This window comes from Microcaecilia unicolor, chromosome 4 (genome assembly GCF_901765095.1).
Source record: "Microcaecilia unicolor chromosome 4, aMicUni1.1, whole genome shotgun sequence".
Classification (NCBI taxonomy): Eukaryota; Metazoa; Chordata; class Amphibia; order Gymnophiona; family Siphonopidae; genus Microcaecilia; species Microcaecilia unicolor.
In genome coordinates, this window is record NC_044034.1 from 318259107 (window position 1) to 318273916 (window position 14810).

The following is a 14810-nucleotide window of genomic DNA, read 5'->3' on the forward strand; positions in this document are numbered from 1 at the left end:
GCTCAAGAGTGGCAGGAGCTAGAGGCCAACTGAGCCATCAGGAAGAGGGGGTATGGTATTTTCTTAAAATATCACTTTCCTGTCAGTGGATGGGCTCACGCTGAGACAGGAAGTGAGATAATTTAACTACTTGATGCATTGGCTGCAGCAGTGTTGCACAGTGTTTTTTGACAGTGCACCTTTGTAACATTGGTTAATGTGCATACTATCTTGCATAAAGCTGTGGGGACAAAATTTTTGCATTACGCTTTCATTAGAACAACCGTGCACCAACTTGCATGTATAGCTGTAACAATAACTGCATTGGTTCCTAGGTTTAACTGTTTACCCTAGTACTTTGAGCTAGGTTTACTTGCCCTTAGCCTTTATTACAGAGATGGATGAGTCGCAAATATCTTTATCCTTCCAAGAATGGCTAGCAAGTGTCACAGAGCGCATCCACCAAACCAATGCATTACCAATTTGATGGTAAGTACAGGTTTTAAGAAACATTTAAGTCTGTCTGCCTGATACCAATAGCAGTTTTATCTTCCAGTACCATTTAGCAAGGTATTAATCTTAATCCTGTTGTAGCAGATTGTATGCGTATTGAGATCCTGCCCATTCTGTAGAGCAGAGGGGTTTTCAATCCAGTCCTTTGGACACACTAAGCCAGTCTGGTTTTCAAGATATCCACAATGAATATGGTTGAGTGGAAGCTGATAAAGGGTAGTGATAAATGGCACTCACTCTGAGGAAAGGGATGTTACCAAGTGTGCCACAAGGTTCAGTTTCTTAGCCAGTTGTTTTTAACATTTTTGTAAGCAATATTGCTGAAGGGCTGTTGGTAAAGTTTGCCTCTTTACGGATGATACCAGAGATCTGCAATGGAGTAGACACTTCTAGATGGTGTGTATAACATGAGGAAGGATCTAGCAAAGCTGTGAACGGTCCAGAATTTGACAGCTAAGATTTAATACTAAAAAAGCAGATCAGGCATTTAGGCTGCAAAAACCCAAGAACAGTACAGTTTTAGGGGGCGACGACAACCTTTTTGCATGAAAGAGGAGTGGGACTTGGGTGTGATCGTATGTGCTTATCGTAAGAGACCAAGATGCAACAGTGAAAGCTAGAAGATACGTGGGTGCCTAAGGAGAGGAATGCCAGTATAAGACTGGTGAGACCTCATTTAGAATATTATGTGCAGTTTCTGGAGACTGCACCTTCAAAAACATATAAACAGGTGAGTTGGTCCAGAGGGCGGCTATTAATATGGTCGGTGATCTTCATCTAAAGCATTATGGGGACAAACTTAAGATCTCAATATATATATTACTTTGAAAAAAGGTGGGAGAGGGGAGATATGACAGAGATGTTTATCTCCATGGCATAAATGCACAGGAGCGAGTCTCCTTTCAATTGAAAGGATCTCTGGAATGAGGGGGCATAGGATGAAGGTGAAAGGGGTCAGACTGCGAAGTAACTGTGAAACAATACTTTTTCATAGCGTGGTGAATTCATGGAATGGTCTCGCTGGAGATAGTGGAGACAAAAAACTGTATCTAAATTCAAGAAGGCTTGGACAAGTTACATTGGATCTCAAAGGGAGAGGAGGGGATGTAGAAAGCATGGATGCGATGGGCAGACTGAATAGGCCATATGATCGTTATCTGCCTTCATCTTTCAGTGTTTCTAGAAGATAAATTTGAATGCTCTGCTTCCATTGTATGCTATCTGTTATGTATATTCATTGTGGGGGGTCTTTGAAAACCTGACTGGTTTGGAGAACCTGTGCTGTAGATCATTGTGTTCTGACTCAGACTGATTGTCTACTTCAGTGCCTGAAAGTCATCTGTGCTATGCATAATTTCCAGCCATGCACTGCAGCTCCCTCTGTGGGGAGGAGTTTGGTTGAAATTTAGATTGGAGCAGTATTTGACTTTTTAGGTTGTGCTCCACTTTCTCTTACCTGACAATTAATCCTTTTCATATGTGGTAGGTACATAGTGGAGACAAAAAAAAAAGACTTTCTGACAGATGCAGAAATTCAGGACTTTCTAATGCTTTCTTTTGCCCATAGATAAAACCTTTTGTTATTGAGTTGTTAGGTAATCCGCTGATGATTCTCTAATTTGGGTTTTCAGAATTTGTTGTTTAGAAGATAATCAACAGATTCTGCAAAACATTTTAATGAAAAGATTAGCAGATCTCAAGAGTAATTAAATACGTGTTGTTTGCAGCTCTGCAAATACCCCAAACTTTGATTTCAGTATTTAAGCAAATACAAAATAAAACTAAGCAAAGTCATTACTGTCTTATACTGTAAATGCAGATTAATTTTTGGAGAACAATATAGACCAACGTTATTATGATGTGCACATGCATTAGCTTTGCTGAATATTAGTGTTAGTGGCCAGAGCTGGTCATGCCATGAGGAATTCCTGTTTTGTTTTTTCTGCAAACAAGAGAACAAACTCAGTTTGGAATTGAACAGCACATCTTGAGGTGTACATTAATCCTCCTCATATAATACTGCTCAATTCTTAAATAGGGAAGCATCAATGGCAGCATAACAAGACAGCGCAATCCGCTTAGTGCAAGGATCTGGGACCAAAGAATAGTATGCAGTTAACCGGAGCATGCACTTAACCATTGTGACCCAAAGAAGCTTGACATCAGATAAACGTATGTGCAGTACTGTGTATTATACATACAGTATACAGTCTCCGTTACAACTGACATTCCTTGTCATCAAGCAGATGAAGCCATTACGTATGGGTTTTGGTCCATCAACCAGTGGGCGGAGATAGAGAGCACTCAACTTTCACAGTGGCTCATGGCCAGCCAGCCTCCACTGCCTCTTCAGTATTCTCTACTCCCCAAGCAGGGTGGCTGCAGCTTCTATCGAGCTCCATCAAAAATCTGCTGGGGGTGCTCCTGGCTTGCCAGTTGTTAGCCGGGGTGTTAGAGGCTATAGCAGCTTCACTTTGAAGGCGCATAGGTCAGCCCTTTCCCTGCCTTACCCATGCCCCCGTGGTGTGGACATATAGCTTGCTTTTCCCTGTCCTTTCCCACTCAGTGGATGCAGGCACATTGGTTCGCCTTTCCGTGCCTTTCCCACTATCTGGCCTCGGAGTTCTTATTACCTCTGCTTTCCTCACAGCGTTAAAAAAAAAAAAATGGAACAGAGGTTTTCCTTTGATTCTTCTATGGGACCAGAGCTGTGATACGCGGTCCCGGTGAGGTAAGAGTGTTTTCTAACGCCTCCAGGGTGGCCCTGTGATCGAGGCGTTTTTGGCGCAAAACCGCCATTTTGAATTTTCCCGCCGTTTTCGGCGATGGCTGCAGAGAATGTAAAGCGCTGTTCCTGGTGTGGCAAGCGCAAATCAGCAGCGGGGCTCTGTAAATCGTGCTGTACAGGTGTAAGAGCCGGCCCGAGCATGGCGAGCGATGATTCTTCCTGCTCAGAGCTGGCAGCGGACGCCATTTTGAATTCTCCGCATGGCGCGGCCTCCGTAGAGACGGAGAGCCCTGAGCCTGGGGGGGGGACCTCGAATTGAGGCTATTCAGGGAGCGGCTAGCCCCGGATGGGATCTGGGTGCCCAGGGTGAGTTTTTCTCCCCTGATTTTGTGTTATTGCATAAAGCATACATGCTGAAAAGAGCTCTCCCTCAAGGGTTGTCTGAGGCCCCTTCTTATTGTCCCCCCCCCCCGGTGGATTCTGGCCTGGGACTGCCCGCTGAGGCTATTTTCCCTGATAATTGGCATAAAGAAAAGCGTAGAAGGGCTAATTCCCCTTCAGATTGTGGTGCATCTCCTTTCTCCCCCCCCGTGGTCGGCCTGTGAGAATTCGGAGAGTTCTGGCAGGCCTTCGTGGTCTGAGGAGCCAGAGTCAGGTGCAGAATTACCACAGGATCTGAATGATCCCTCCGCGGTGAGGATTTTCCACCGTGATGAGCTGCCAGCACTTATTTCAGATGCCCTACAGGTCCTTTCTATTGAAGAGCCTGACAGTGGCACGGCCTCCTCTGTGAATCCTAGGATGGCTAGTACCAAAAAGCCTGCTCGAGCCTTTCCTTTGCATGACTCCATCCAAGAGCTTATTTCCGCTCAGTGGGCTGACCCCGAGGGACCTTTGAAAGTTTCCAGGGCTATGGGGCAATTATACCCTCTGCGTGAGGAGCATTTGGCTCGCTTTGCAATGCTTAAAGTAGATGCCCTAGTCACTGCGGTGACAAAGAGAACTACCCTCCCTGTGGAAGGAGGAGTTGCCCTGAAGGATATACAAGTACCGTAGGCTGGAAGCAGCACTTAAACGGTCCTTTGAAATTGCAGGTCTTACTGTTCGGAGGCTGCGTCTGCATGCAGTATGCTGCTAGAGCTCTGCCTGGTGGTGGTTGCAACAGGCATGGAAACATCCCGGAGATGGAGCGGAGCCCTTCCTCTGATGTGGCTCGCGGCTGCAGTTTGCCTTGTCCTTTTGGCTAATGCACTTTATGATATGGTCAGAGCTTCGGCTAAACAAATGGCAGGTAGCAGTGGCAGCTCGCCGTCATATTTGGCTACAACATTTGGGCAGCGGACATGTGCCTCTAAGCAAAGGTTGGTGAAGTTGCCCTTTCAAGCCTTCTCCTATTTGGTGAGGAGTTTGGAAAAAAAATTGTTAAAGGCCTGTGGGAATCCTAAACCCCAGCGCTTGGCCCGAAGATAGCCGAGGCCTTCCTCCAAGGCCAAGCGGTCCACTCCTCTTATAGACCTCGCTTCCATGAAGCTAGTAAGTACCGCCCGGGGCGTTCTGCTGGGTTCACTTCTCATGCCCGTTTTTCAGCAGAGGAACTCCTTTCGCTTGGACAAGCGTTCCGCAGCCACCGGCTCTAGGCCTGGAGTTCAGGGGCGACCCTCTCAATGATGGTGCGCCGGCCCCCTCCTCGCTTCCTGCCATCGGAGGACGTCTTTCCCTCTTTGCCGAGGAGTGGGCCAATATTTCCTCAGATCAGTGGGTTCTGGACCTGATCAGAGATGGCTACAGAATAGAATTCAACGCTCCAGTAAGAGACGTGTTTGTGGAGTCCTGATGCGGTTCTGCCGCCAAACGGGCGGCGGTAGAGGAGACTTTGCAAGGTCTGATTGTTAGGGGCCGTATCCCCCGGTACCTCCCGCCGAACACTGCTACGGCCGATACTCCATCTACTTTGTGGTGCCGCGAAAAGGTGGGTCTTTTCACCCTATTCTGGACTTAAAAGAATTAAACAAGTCCCTGAGAGTGCGGCATTTCCACATGGAAACCCTGCGCTCCGTCATTGCTGCGGTACAGCCAGGAGAGTTTCTCACGTCTCTAGACCTGAAAGAAGCTTACTTGCACATACCAATTTGGCCCCCGCACCAGAAGTTTCTGAGGTTTGCGGTGTTGGGAAAACATTTCCAGTTCTGGGCCTTGCCTTTTGGCCTTGCCACAGCTCCCCGAACCTTTTCGAAGGTAATGGTGGTAGTAGCTGCTTTGCTCAGGCAAGAAGGTATCGGGGTTCACCCGTACCTAGACGACTGGCTCATCAGAGCAGACTCTGTAACAGAGAGCTATCAAGCAACAGCCAGAGTGGTCTCAGTACTTCAATCTCTAGGCTGGGTCGTCAATATGGCCAAAAGTCACCTGACCCCCCTCGCAATCTCTAGAATATTTGGGGGCCAGGTTCGACACAGACTCGGGCTATGTATACCTACCCGAGCTAAGGCGGTTGCAAGCTTCAGAATCAGGTCCGTCTGCTCCTGAGGATGCCCTGCCTGCGAGCTTGGGACATTGTCCAGCTGCTGGGATCGATGACAGCCACATTGGAAGTGGTGCCCTGGGCGAGAGCACACCTGATACCTCTACAGTATTCCCTACTTCAAAGATGGTCTCCAGTTTCTCAGGATTATCAATGCAGACTTTCTTGGCTCCCTGCGGCCCGACTCATCATGGAGTGGTGGCTCTGACAGCATGCTGCGGCGAGGAATGCCGCTGGCGCTCCCCGATTGGTGTCTAGTAGTGACAGATGCCAGCCTGAAGGGCTGGGGCGCACATTGCAAGGGGAAGCATGCCCAGGGTCTATGGACACCCGAGGAGTTGGAGTGGTCCATCAACCGCCTGGAGTTGAAAGCGGTGTTTTCAGGCGCTTCTGGCCTTTCAAGTGACCCTGGAAGGATTGGCTGTCAGTGATGTCGGACAACACGACAGCAGTGGCCTACATAAATCGACAAGGCGGCACTCAGTACAGAGCACTGGCCACGCAGGCCGAACAGATTTGCCACTGGGCCGAGCTGCATCTTCAGTTTCTGTCGGCAGCTCACATTGCAGGTCAGAGCAACGTGCAAGCCGATTATCTAAGCAGGCATCAGATCGATCCAGCAGAATGGGAACTAGCAGACGAAGTATTCCTGCAGATATGTGCCAAATGGGGCAAGCCCGTGATGGATCTTATGGCGACAAGTTCAAATGCCAAAGTCCCGTGCTTCTTCAGCAGACAGAGAGATCCTCGCTCGGCAGGGTTGGATGCCTTGACTCAGCCCTGGCCTCCGGGCCTACTATATGTGTTCCCTCCGTGGCCCTTGATAGGGTGAGTGCTCCTGCGGATTCGGCTGCACCCAGGAGAAGTGGTCCTCATCGCCCCGGATTGGCCCAGGAGGCCTTGGTATGCGGACCTCCGACAGATGCTAGTGGAGGCTCCCCTTCCTTTACCTCTGGTACCGAACCTGTTGTCACAGGGCCTGGTAGCCATGGAGGACACCTGCTGCTTTGGTCTTATGGCATGGCGATTGAGAGGGCGCAATTGACGGACAAAGGCTATTCAAACACAGTCATTTCCACTCTCCTGTAGGCCCGCAAGCGTTCCACTTCCGTGGCTTATGTCAGGAATTGGCGCCAGTTTGAGTCTTGGTGTGCTTCAAAAGCGATCACACCCATGCGGGCTCCTGTCTCGCCGATTCTGGACTTTTTGCAGGATGGTGTACAAATAGGCTTGGCCTATAATTCCCTGCAGGTGCAAGTGGCAGCGTTGGCCTCCCTTCGTGGTAAGGTTGAAGGCGTGTCTTTAGCTGCTCATCCAGATGTGGCACAGTTTCTTAGTGGGGTGCTTCGGCTCTGGCCTTCCGTGCGAGCACCCTGTCCAGCTTGGATCCTGGGGCTAGTTTTGAAGGCCCTGCAGGCTTCTCCTTTTGAGCCACTTCGGCGAGCATCGGAGAAAGATTTGACACTAAAGGCCGTTTTTCTTGTGGCCATTACTTCGGCGAGACGGGTGTCAGAGCTCCAGGCGCTGGCCTGTAAAGACCCATTTCTGCAATTCTGAGTCCGGGGTCACGGTTCGGACCGTGCCTTCCTTCATGCCTAAGGTGGTTTTAGCGTTTCACCTAAACCAGCCTATTTTCTTGCCCTCCTTTGATAAGGAGGAATTTCCAGAATCTTTTGGGCAGTTGCACCTGTTGGATGTGCACAGGACTCTGCTGCAGTATCTGCGAGTTACTATCTCTCTCAGGATCTATAACCATCTGTTTGTTTTGCTATCAGGTCCTCGCAGAGGGTCTCCAGCGTCTAAAGCCACTATTGCCCGCTGGCTCAAAGAAACTATCTTTTCAGCTTATCTGCTTGCCGGCCGTTCTCCGCCTGTAGCCTTTAAGGTGCATTCTACCAGAGCGATTTCTTCCTCTTGGGCTGAAACTGGAGCACTCTCTCGTCAAGAGATATGCAGTGCAGCAACATGGGCTTCTAAGCTCTCTTTTGCCCGACATTACAGGGTGGATGTGGCTGCTAGGAGGGATGCGCATTTTGGAGCACAAGTGCTAGCGCGTGGTGTGACCTGTTCTCACCCTATATAGGGATTGCTTTGTTACATCCCATACGTAATGGCTTCATCTGCTTGATGACAAGGAAGGGAAAATTAGGTTCTTACCTTGGTAATTTTCTTTCCTTTAGTCATAGCAGATGAAGCCATGAGCCCTCCCTGTATGATTGTCTGTATGCTGTGAATCTGTTTCAGGTTCTGTTCTTGTTTCTTGAAGTTCCTTCCTTGGGAGAAAGTTGGAAAACAGTCTTCAGGATTCATGTTCACTTATAGGAGGATGAGACCATTCCCTCCAGTTTGTTTTGGAGGATTAGCTTATTCCCTCCCGGAGGTTGCATGTATCCCCTCCAGTTATACAATAAGGAGGACAAGTTTATTCCCTCCAGGAGGATGTGTTCATTCCCTCCTTTTGAGTTCATGCCCTTGTTAAGGGGCCATCGTTCGCTGTGAGGAAAGTTCATGTTATTCCCATTGCGGTTTGCCATACTGCTTTGGAAGCTTCAAATACTGAAGAGGCAGTGGAGCTGGCTGGCCATGAGACACTGTGAAAAGTTGAGTGCTCTCTATCTCCCCCTGCTGGTTGAGTTGGTGCCTTCTCACCTGACATGCGATTGTGGGTCCCTCAGTCTTTGTTTTTCCACAGAGCAGGGAGGATGTGTCTACATAATCTCCACAATACATTTAGTGCTTTAGTCTTGTGCCTTCCCGTACAGGTTTTTCAGGCCTTTTAAAATTTATTTTTCCTTTTAATTTTACCCTTTCTAAAGTTTCCCTTTTAGTTTAGTTTTTTGGGCCCTTAAAATTTTCTTTATTTTCAAGTATTGCTAGGCCCTTTTTAGGCTAGAGCCCCGTCCCCTATTTGAATACAGCCCCTTTTTCTGGTTCTAAATTGAGAAGTTTAATTTGGCCACGATACTTTTCTCAATGCCGTAGAAGAACCCTAATGGCTTCAAGAGGTGCGCCCAATATAATCGGGTGATTTCTTTTATGGACCCACACAACCAGAGGGCATGGCAGGTTCAATGGGAGAAACGTTTTGGCTCCTTAACGGTTGATTGATCTGCACCGGAATCATCAACCTTGATGGCTGCGAAGACTTCAGCATCCACTGGAAGTGCACTGGCATCGAGGTCTCCACCTCCCTTGACATTGGGTGCTGAGAGTAGGCCCCAGGACCAGTCAGCATCAGACCCGACACCAAGGGCACATACAGGTTCAACATCATCTTTTTCAGCACTGAAGGGCATCAATGCAAGGTATTGGGGGGAAGTCCAAGAAGCATAAACATCGATCCTCCCTTGATGCACTGTGCTGGGAGCACAGGGGCACCAGCATCGCTGGTACCCAAGAAGCGCCAGCACTGGGAGGAGCGCAAACCCACCTTGGAAGAGGTGCCGGTCTGCCAGTCTTCCATTAGCCAGGTCCCTGCTACTGGTTCAATACCAACTCCTCCTCAGGCTGCCTCTTTTCTGGCTCTCCTGCCTTTGCTGATGCCTTCCTTTGATGAGTGATTCGGAGCCATGCTCAGCGAGGTGCTGGCTCAGATACTGCAGTTGCAAACTGCTCAGGCATCAAGGGTGCTTGCGCCAGCTGCAGATCCAGCCCAGATTCTTCCTGAGACTCCTTTCATGCTGATGCATAGATCCTCACCACCATACCTCGAAGGGTATTGACCTCAGTGCATTCATTACTACTCTCAACATCAGGGGAGGCAGCTTCCCTGGAGTTGGAGAAGTAGGGCTGTACCTCCGGCGTTTTTTGGAGCATGGACATAGATCCACTGAGTCTATGCAGGCACAGGCTCCTTCACTACAACCTGAGTACAGTGAGAAGTCTGGGACCACTCATGAGAGTCAGAGGAGGGTCCATATTGCTTCTCGGAGGAGGAGTCTTATAGAATACCCCATGATCCCTCTCCACCTCAAGAAATGTAAATCTCCACTTGAGGGTCTCTCTTTTGTCGGTTTATCAAGGAGATGGCTTCTGCCATCCCATGTAAGTTATAGATGGAGGAAGAGCCCAGGGCAGAGATTCTTACTGTCCTGGACTATGAGTCTCCTCCTAAGGACCATTGCACCCTATCCTAGAAGCTCCAGGACTCATGCCTCAGGACCCCCAGGTAGGGAGGCCAGACACTAGACTCGTTTGGGAGGAAAATGTTTCAGGCCTCTATGCTCATTGCCTGCATCTAGCCTTACCAACTCTACAAGAGCCTTTACTTGCAGTCCTTGGTCTTCAGTACACTCACTCTTGCGGATACTCTCCCACAAGAGCAGGCCAAAGAGCTTTGTCAGCTGGCCAACAAGCAATTAGAGTGTAGAAAATATCTGGCCAGGATCACATATGATTCTTTTGATATAGCATCCAGACTCTCCGCCATGGGTGTGATGAAGTGCAGACTCTCATGGCTGTGAGTATCTGACTTAGAAACCAGCAGTTCGGGAGAAGTTTGTAGACGTTCCACGCTGAGGTGACAACTTGTTTGGAGATGAGGTGGAGGAGGTCACCGACCTCATAGAGTTTGGATGGTGTCTGTATGTTTCTTTATCTCAGGACTCTCCAGCTGCAACTTTTTCCTCACAAAGATTTTCGAGTGGGCCTAGGTGTTGAACCTATTACTCAAAGGCTTAGGTTCCCTCCACCTTCCCGCTCTGCCCAGCAGCTCCAGCCCAGTGTTCTTGGCCACTCTACGCCTGTCCACAGAAGTTCCAGCTTGCACTCCAAGTAAGCATCCCGGATGGCCTTCAGGCTACCTTTTTGTTTCTATCATAGGTGCCCCCTTGTAACCTCCAACTGGTGGGTTCTTCAAATAGCCTGTCTCGGTTATGCTTTGTATGGGCGTCAAAGACTGCATGTCCATCCTGGAAAGAGTGTACTGCATATCTTAAACCACAAGTGAGCCTTAGCCTTCTATGTGGAGCAGCTTTTTGTTTCTTTTGACCCAAACAGGATGGGGGTAGCCATCGGCAAACACACAATTTTCAGTTGGCTAGCAGACTACATCTCCTTTACATATGCCCAGGCTGGACTGACTTGAGGGTCATGTCAAGGCTCATAATGTCAGAGCCATAGCAACATCGGTAGCCCACTTGGTCATCCTCCATAGAGAAGATTTTGCAAAGCTGCAACGTGGTTATCTGTCTTCGTATACACATCTCATTAATGCCTTGAGCAGGATACCTGACATGACAGCCAGTTCGGGCAGGCAGTTCTTGAAGAATTTGTTCAGTTTAGAATCCAACTTCACCCCCCTAGGCCCAGTTTTCTTCAGTCCTGGCTGCACTTTCACAGCTAATTTGTATATAGTTTGAGATTAATTGATTTCAAGGCCTTGATGTTTCAAGTCCCTATTGCCCTAGCATTGTTGCTTTCGGTGAGCTGGTAGCTAGGGATTCGTAAATGTAGAATGCGAAGGCCTGCTTGTTCTCAGAGAAAGCAAAGTTACGCACTTACCGCATGTTTTCTCCAGGACAGCAGGCCAAGTATTCGCACATACTCTCCTACTTCTCCTTGGAGTTGTCTTCTTTAGCTAATATACGTGACTGAGGGACCTGTGCTTGCATATCGGGCGGGAAGGTATCTGTGCATGCGTAGTGGGATGCTGCTAGAAACTTCTACATCTTGCTAGTCGGCGTCCGCACCAGGCCCTGTCGAATTACATCACTCTAGATGTGAGAATACTTGGCCTGCTGTCTTCAGAGAACATCTGCTACAGGTGAGTAACTTTACTTTTGCCATTAAGTGCCACAACAATGGGAAATTGTCCCCTTTACTGCATTTCCCGGTATATAACCCTTTCTTAGAAGTGGAATGAAAGAGGATGCAGAGGAAGTTCTAGTTGGGTCCTTGACTCGGGTAGTCTGCTCTCTAGGTCAGTGGGTGCCAGGGAATCTGCGGAGACAATATTTACAGTCTTCTGCTCAGTGGGGATAGGGGAGAGCCAGGTTCATTGTTGTGCCACCTAGTTGGTTTCGGATTCCATGATTGCAGGGTTGTGGAAGGAGCTCTGGTGCACAGACTCCAGGGACCATTACTGGAATGGACAGATTAGGTATGTTGCAGGAATAGGAGAAAGAAATCCATGGGTAATTGTGAATTCTGATGGTGCTAGATCCCAGCTCTAGTTCTAGTCCAATTGCAAACACAGAATAGGAGGAAACTGTTTACACCCCCCCCCCCCCCCCCCAAAAAAAAAAATGTATCCCTCGCATTTCCTTTCAGAATTCTTGGGGTTTTTTTTTTCTAGGCAAGCCAGAGCCACTGGTGTTCCACATTCCTCAGACCTTTTTTGATGCCTTGCAGCACAGAATCTCCATAGGAAGTACAAAGAAACGACTTCCAAACTCTTCCACAGGTGTGTTATCTTTAAGTGTGGCATTAATACTGGCCTCAGGCTGAACACAGTTGCAGGTATGAGATGCTTTGAGCCTGAAAACACTCTTTTCTGGGGTATTGAAATAAAGTCAAATGTTTATGGATTTTTGCTATTTGTGTTGATTTTGTCGGCTAATTGCTAACTGTTCATGGGTTGGCAGCACACAGTCTTGAGCTTCACAGTCTATATGCATGGAGCTGTAATGGAGAAAAAAGAGCTTCCTTAGCATTCTACATATCGGTCCAGAAATTGTGGATAATGTCCATTGACCAGCAGACGGAGACAGAGAAAGAAAGTAGTTCTTTGTGATCTGTCCCTTAAAGGTACTGTGCATCTATACGGCCTCAGTATTTCTCTGTCTCCAGCAGATGATGATGGTACACTGTGCTGCTTCTTTACAGAGAATACCTCTTTCAACTCTTGAACTAGTCTCCTTCAGTTTTTTTGAGATATTATTTCTCCTGCATGGCAGAAGAAGGAGAAATGAGTGGAGCTTCCTGTGAAAATACTTAGAAATATCCCCCTGACCAGGACAGGTTTTTGGGGTTGATGCACCTCCTGTCTACCACTGAGCATGTCTCCTGGTACAGTGTTCACTGAAAACCAGTTGAGTATGGAAAGTTTTAATGCAAGTAGAGGGCAACACTTGGTGGTGCTCAGTCCCTTCCCTCCTTCCCCACTGCCACCTGAAAAGCTACAGTCAAACTGCAAGTATACTTTCTGTTCCTTCTGTATTCCTGAACAAAGATTAAACATCTAAAGCATTGTACTCCTTTGTGAATAGCTGCTTTTTGCTTCTCAGCAGGCTGCTGTGTTAACTTTGGGGTGCAGCTTTTCTGCTTGTAGCAGGTTTTGAGGTACATAGATCCTCAAACTTAGCTCCCCCTCAGGGCCATTGGCCTGCCTTTTCAACTGCTTACTTGTGTGGCACCTACATGTTAGTTTTTGCAGTGCAACAGCAGTGCCATTTTTCTCTGACCTCTTTCTGCCAGAAACTGAGTTCCTGTGCACCATATTGTTTTTTCCTGCGTGCTTATAATACAGATGCAGGTGACTCTTATTTGCCCTTACCCAGGTGTCATTTCTCTTAGGGACTGTATTCTGGAGATCTTTACTTAAATCTCTAAAATGATGCTCTTTGGGGCATAATTCATCGTAAGGTGTGAGTTGCTTTTTCCTTTGGCAGACGGTTGTTAGTAGAGTGCTTGTTTGGTGGTTTATCCCCCTATTCTGATATTCAAGTTGCTGCTGTTAGTGAATTGGATAGCATTTCTTATTTTACTTCCAGCATGCATCTTCTGATGCGGGCTTATCTCCACGCCAGATGATAAAATCCTAGTGATTTTTTTTTAGGGATCCAGGCTGAAGGTTTATTCTGTGTTCTATTTGTAGGTGGGGCCACTATTGCAGCAACTTTTTTTCCCTTCTGCCTTTATCATTTGAATTCTTTCCTCTTGTAACAGCAGTTCTGTTGCCTTCTAATTTATAGGCATTTTCATCTGGTACCTCATGCCCTCTCTTCAGCGTATCGGTACTATTTTCCATTGTGCGTTGATGCATTTCATATGTATATTCTATATTTTCAGTTCTTGTCATGCAGATCATGTTTTTACCTTTTTGGTGATTGTGAAGAAAATGTGTTTTAAGTCTATAAAATGTATTGGATATTTTCCTGCATTAATTATGTCCTGATGTGTATTTCTCTTATTTAGCCAGCAGGTGTTTCTTTGCTGTAAAGCTGTTACAGAGAAACAAATGTTCTTTTCTTTAGTTTTAACACACAAACAGGAAGCAAGAAGAAGTATATGTTTGAAATTTTCTTGTTCTGGGCTCTGATTGGCCAGGAGCTCATTTTAATTTGGAGTACTGGCTTTTGCTCCAGTCTTAGCCACGAAGAAAAGAGAGGGGGATCTCTTTGCTAAGGCCCCATAAAACAGTTACATTTGATAACTTGTGAGCAGCTATATGTCCTGATCTTCCCAGATATTGTTTAGACAGTATACAAATGTTAGTGTTATAATTGACCTATATTTCAGTTACCTATTATTGTTTGCTGATTGCACTTTTTCTGTCCATTGTTCAATATTTTTATGAGAATAAACACAATTGTTCACCCTGTTTGTCTGGACTTATAAATAGTCCTGGTGGTTTGTGTGTTGGGTCTGTGAGCGCTTTCTGGGAATTGTGGGACCACTGGGAATGTGGCCTCCAGTAACGTAGAAATCACTGGGAATAATTTGAGAGCGAGAGACTCGCCCAGAGGTGGTTGTGACCCAGTCGGTGACAGGAAGGTGCTAGTGTAGAACACAAGTGGCAGATGCAGGCAGATCTGATCTGTGCTGGGGTTGGACCCTCTAAGTGGCCACGGGGTAACCCCAGATGAGTGGCTAGGCGTTTCGTGACAGTGATGGTTATTATTTATGACACTTGTACCCTGTATTATCCCAAATATGTTTGGGTTCAATATGACTTACATCAAGCAAATTAAAACAATTACAATAAGTAAACTAAAATACAAACAATAGGCATAATATCAGATTCACCAAAAGATTAACAATTGCCAGCAGTGGTAAGGGATTCACTAAACAAGAATGCTTTCAGTAATTTATGAAATTTCAAGTAATCTGTAACATATCTTATTGACT

The 14810-nt window shown here is 47.1% G+C and overlaps 1 protein-coding gene across 1 annotated transcript in view; it reads left to right on the top strand.

Moving 5' to 3' along the window:
- Positions 1-14810, top strand: part of C4H2orf42 (chromosome 4 C2orf42 homolog) — a 70943-nt gene that overhangs the window by 37076 nt on the left and 19057 nt on the right. Inside the window, 3 exon segments of the mRNA XM_030202508.1 lie at positions 363-448; positions 450-468; positions 12037-12144. Of these exon segments, the coding sequence (XP_030058368.1) occupies positions 363-448; positions 450-468; positions 12037-12144 (213 nt within the window).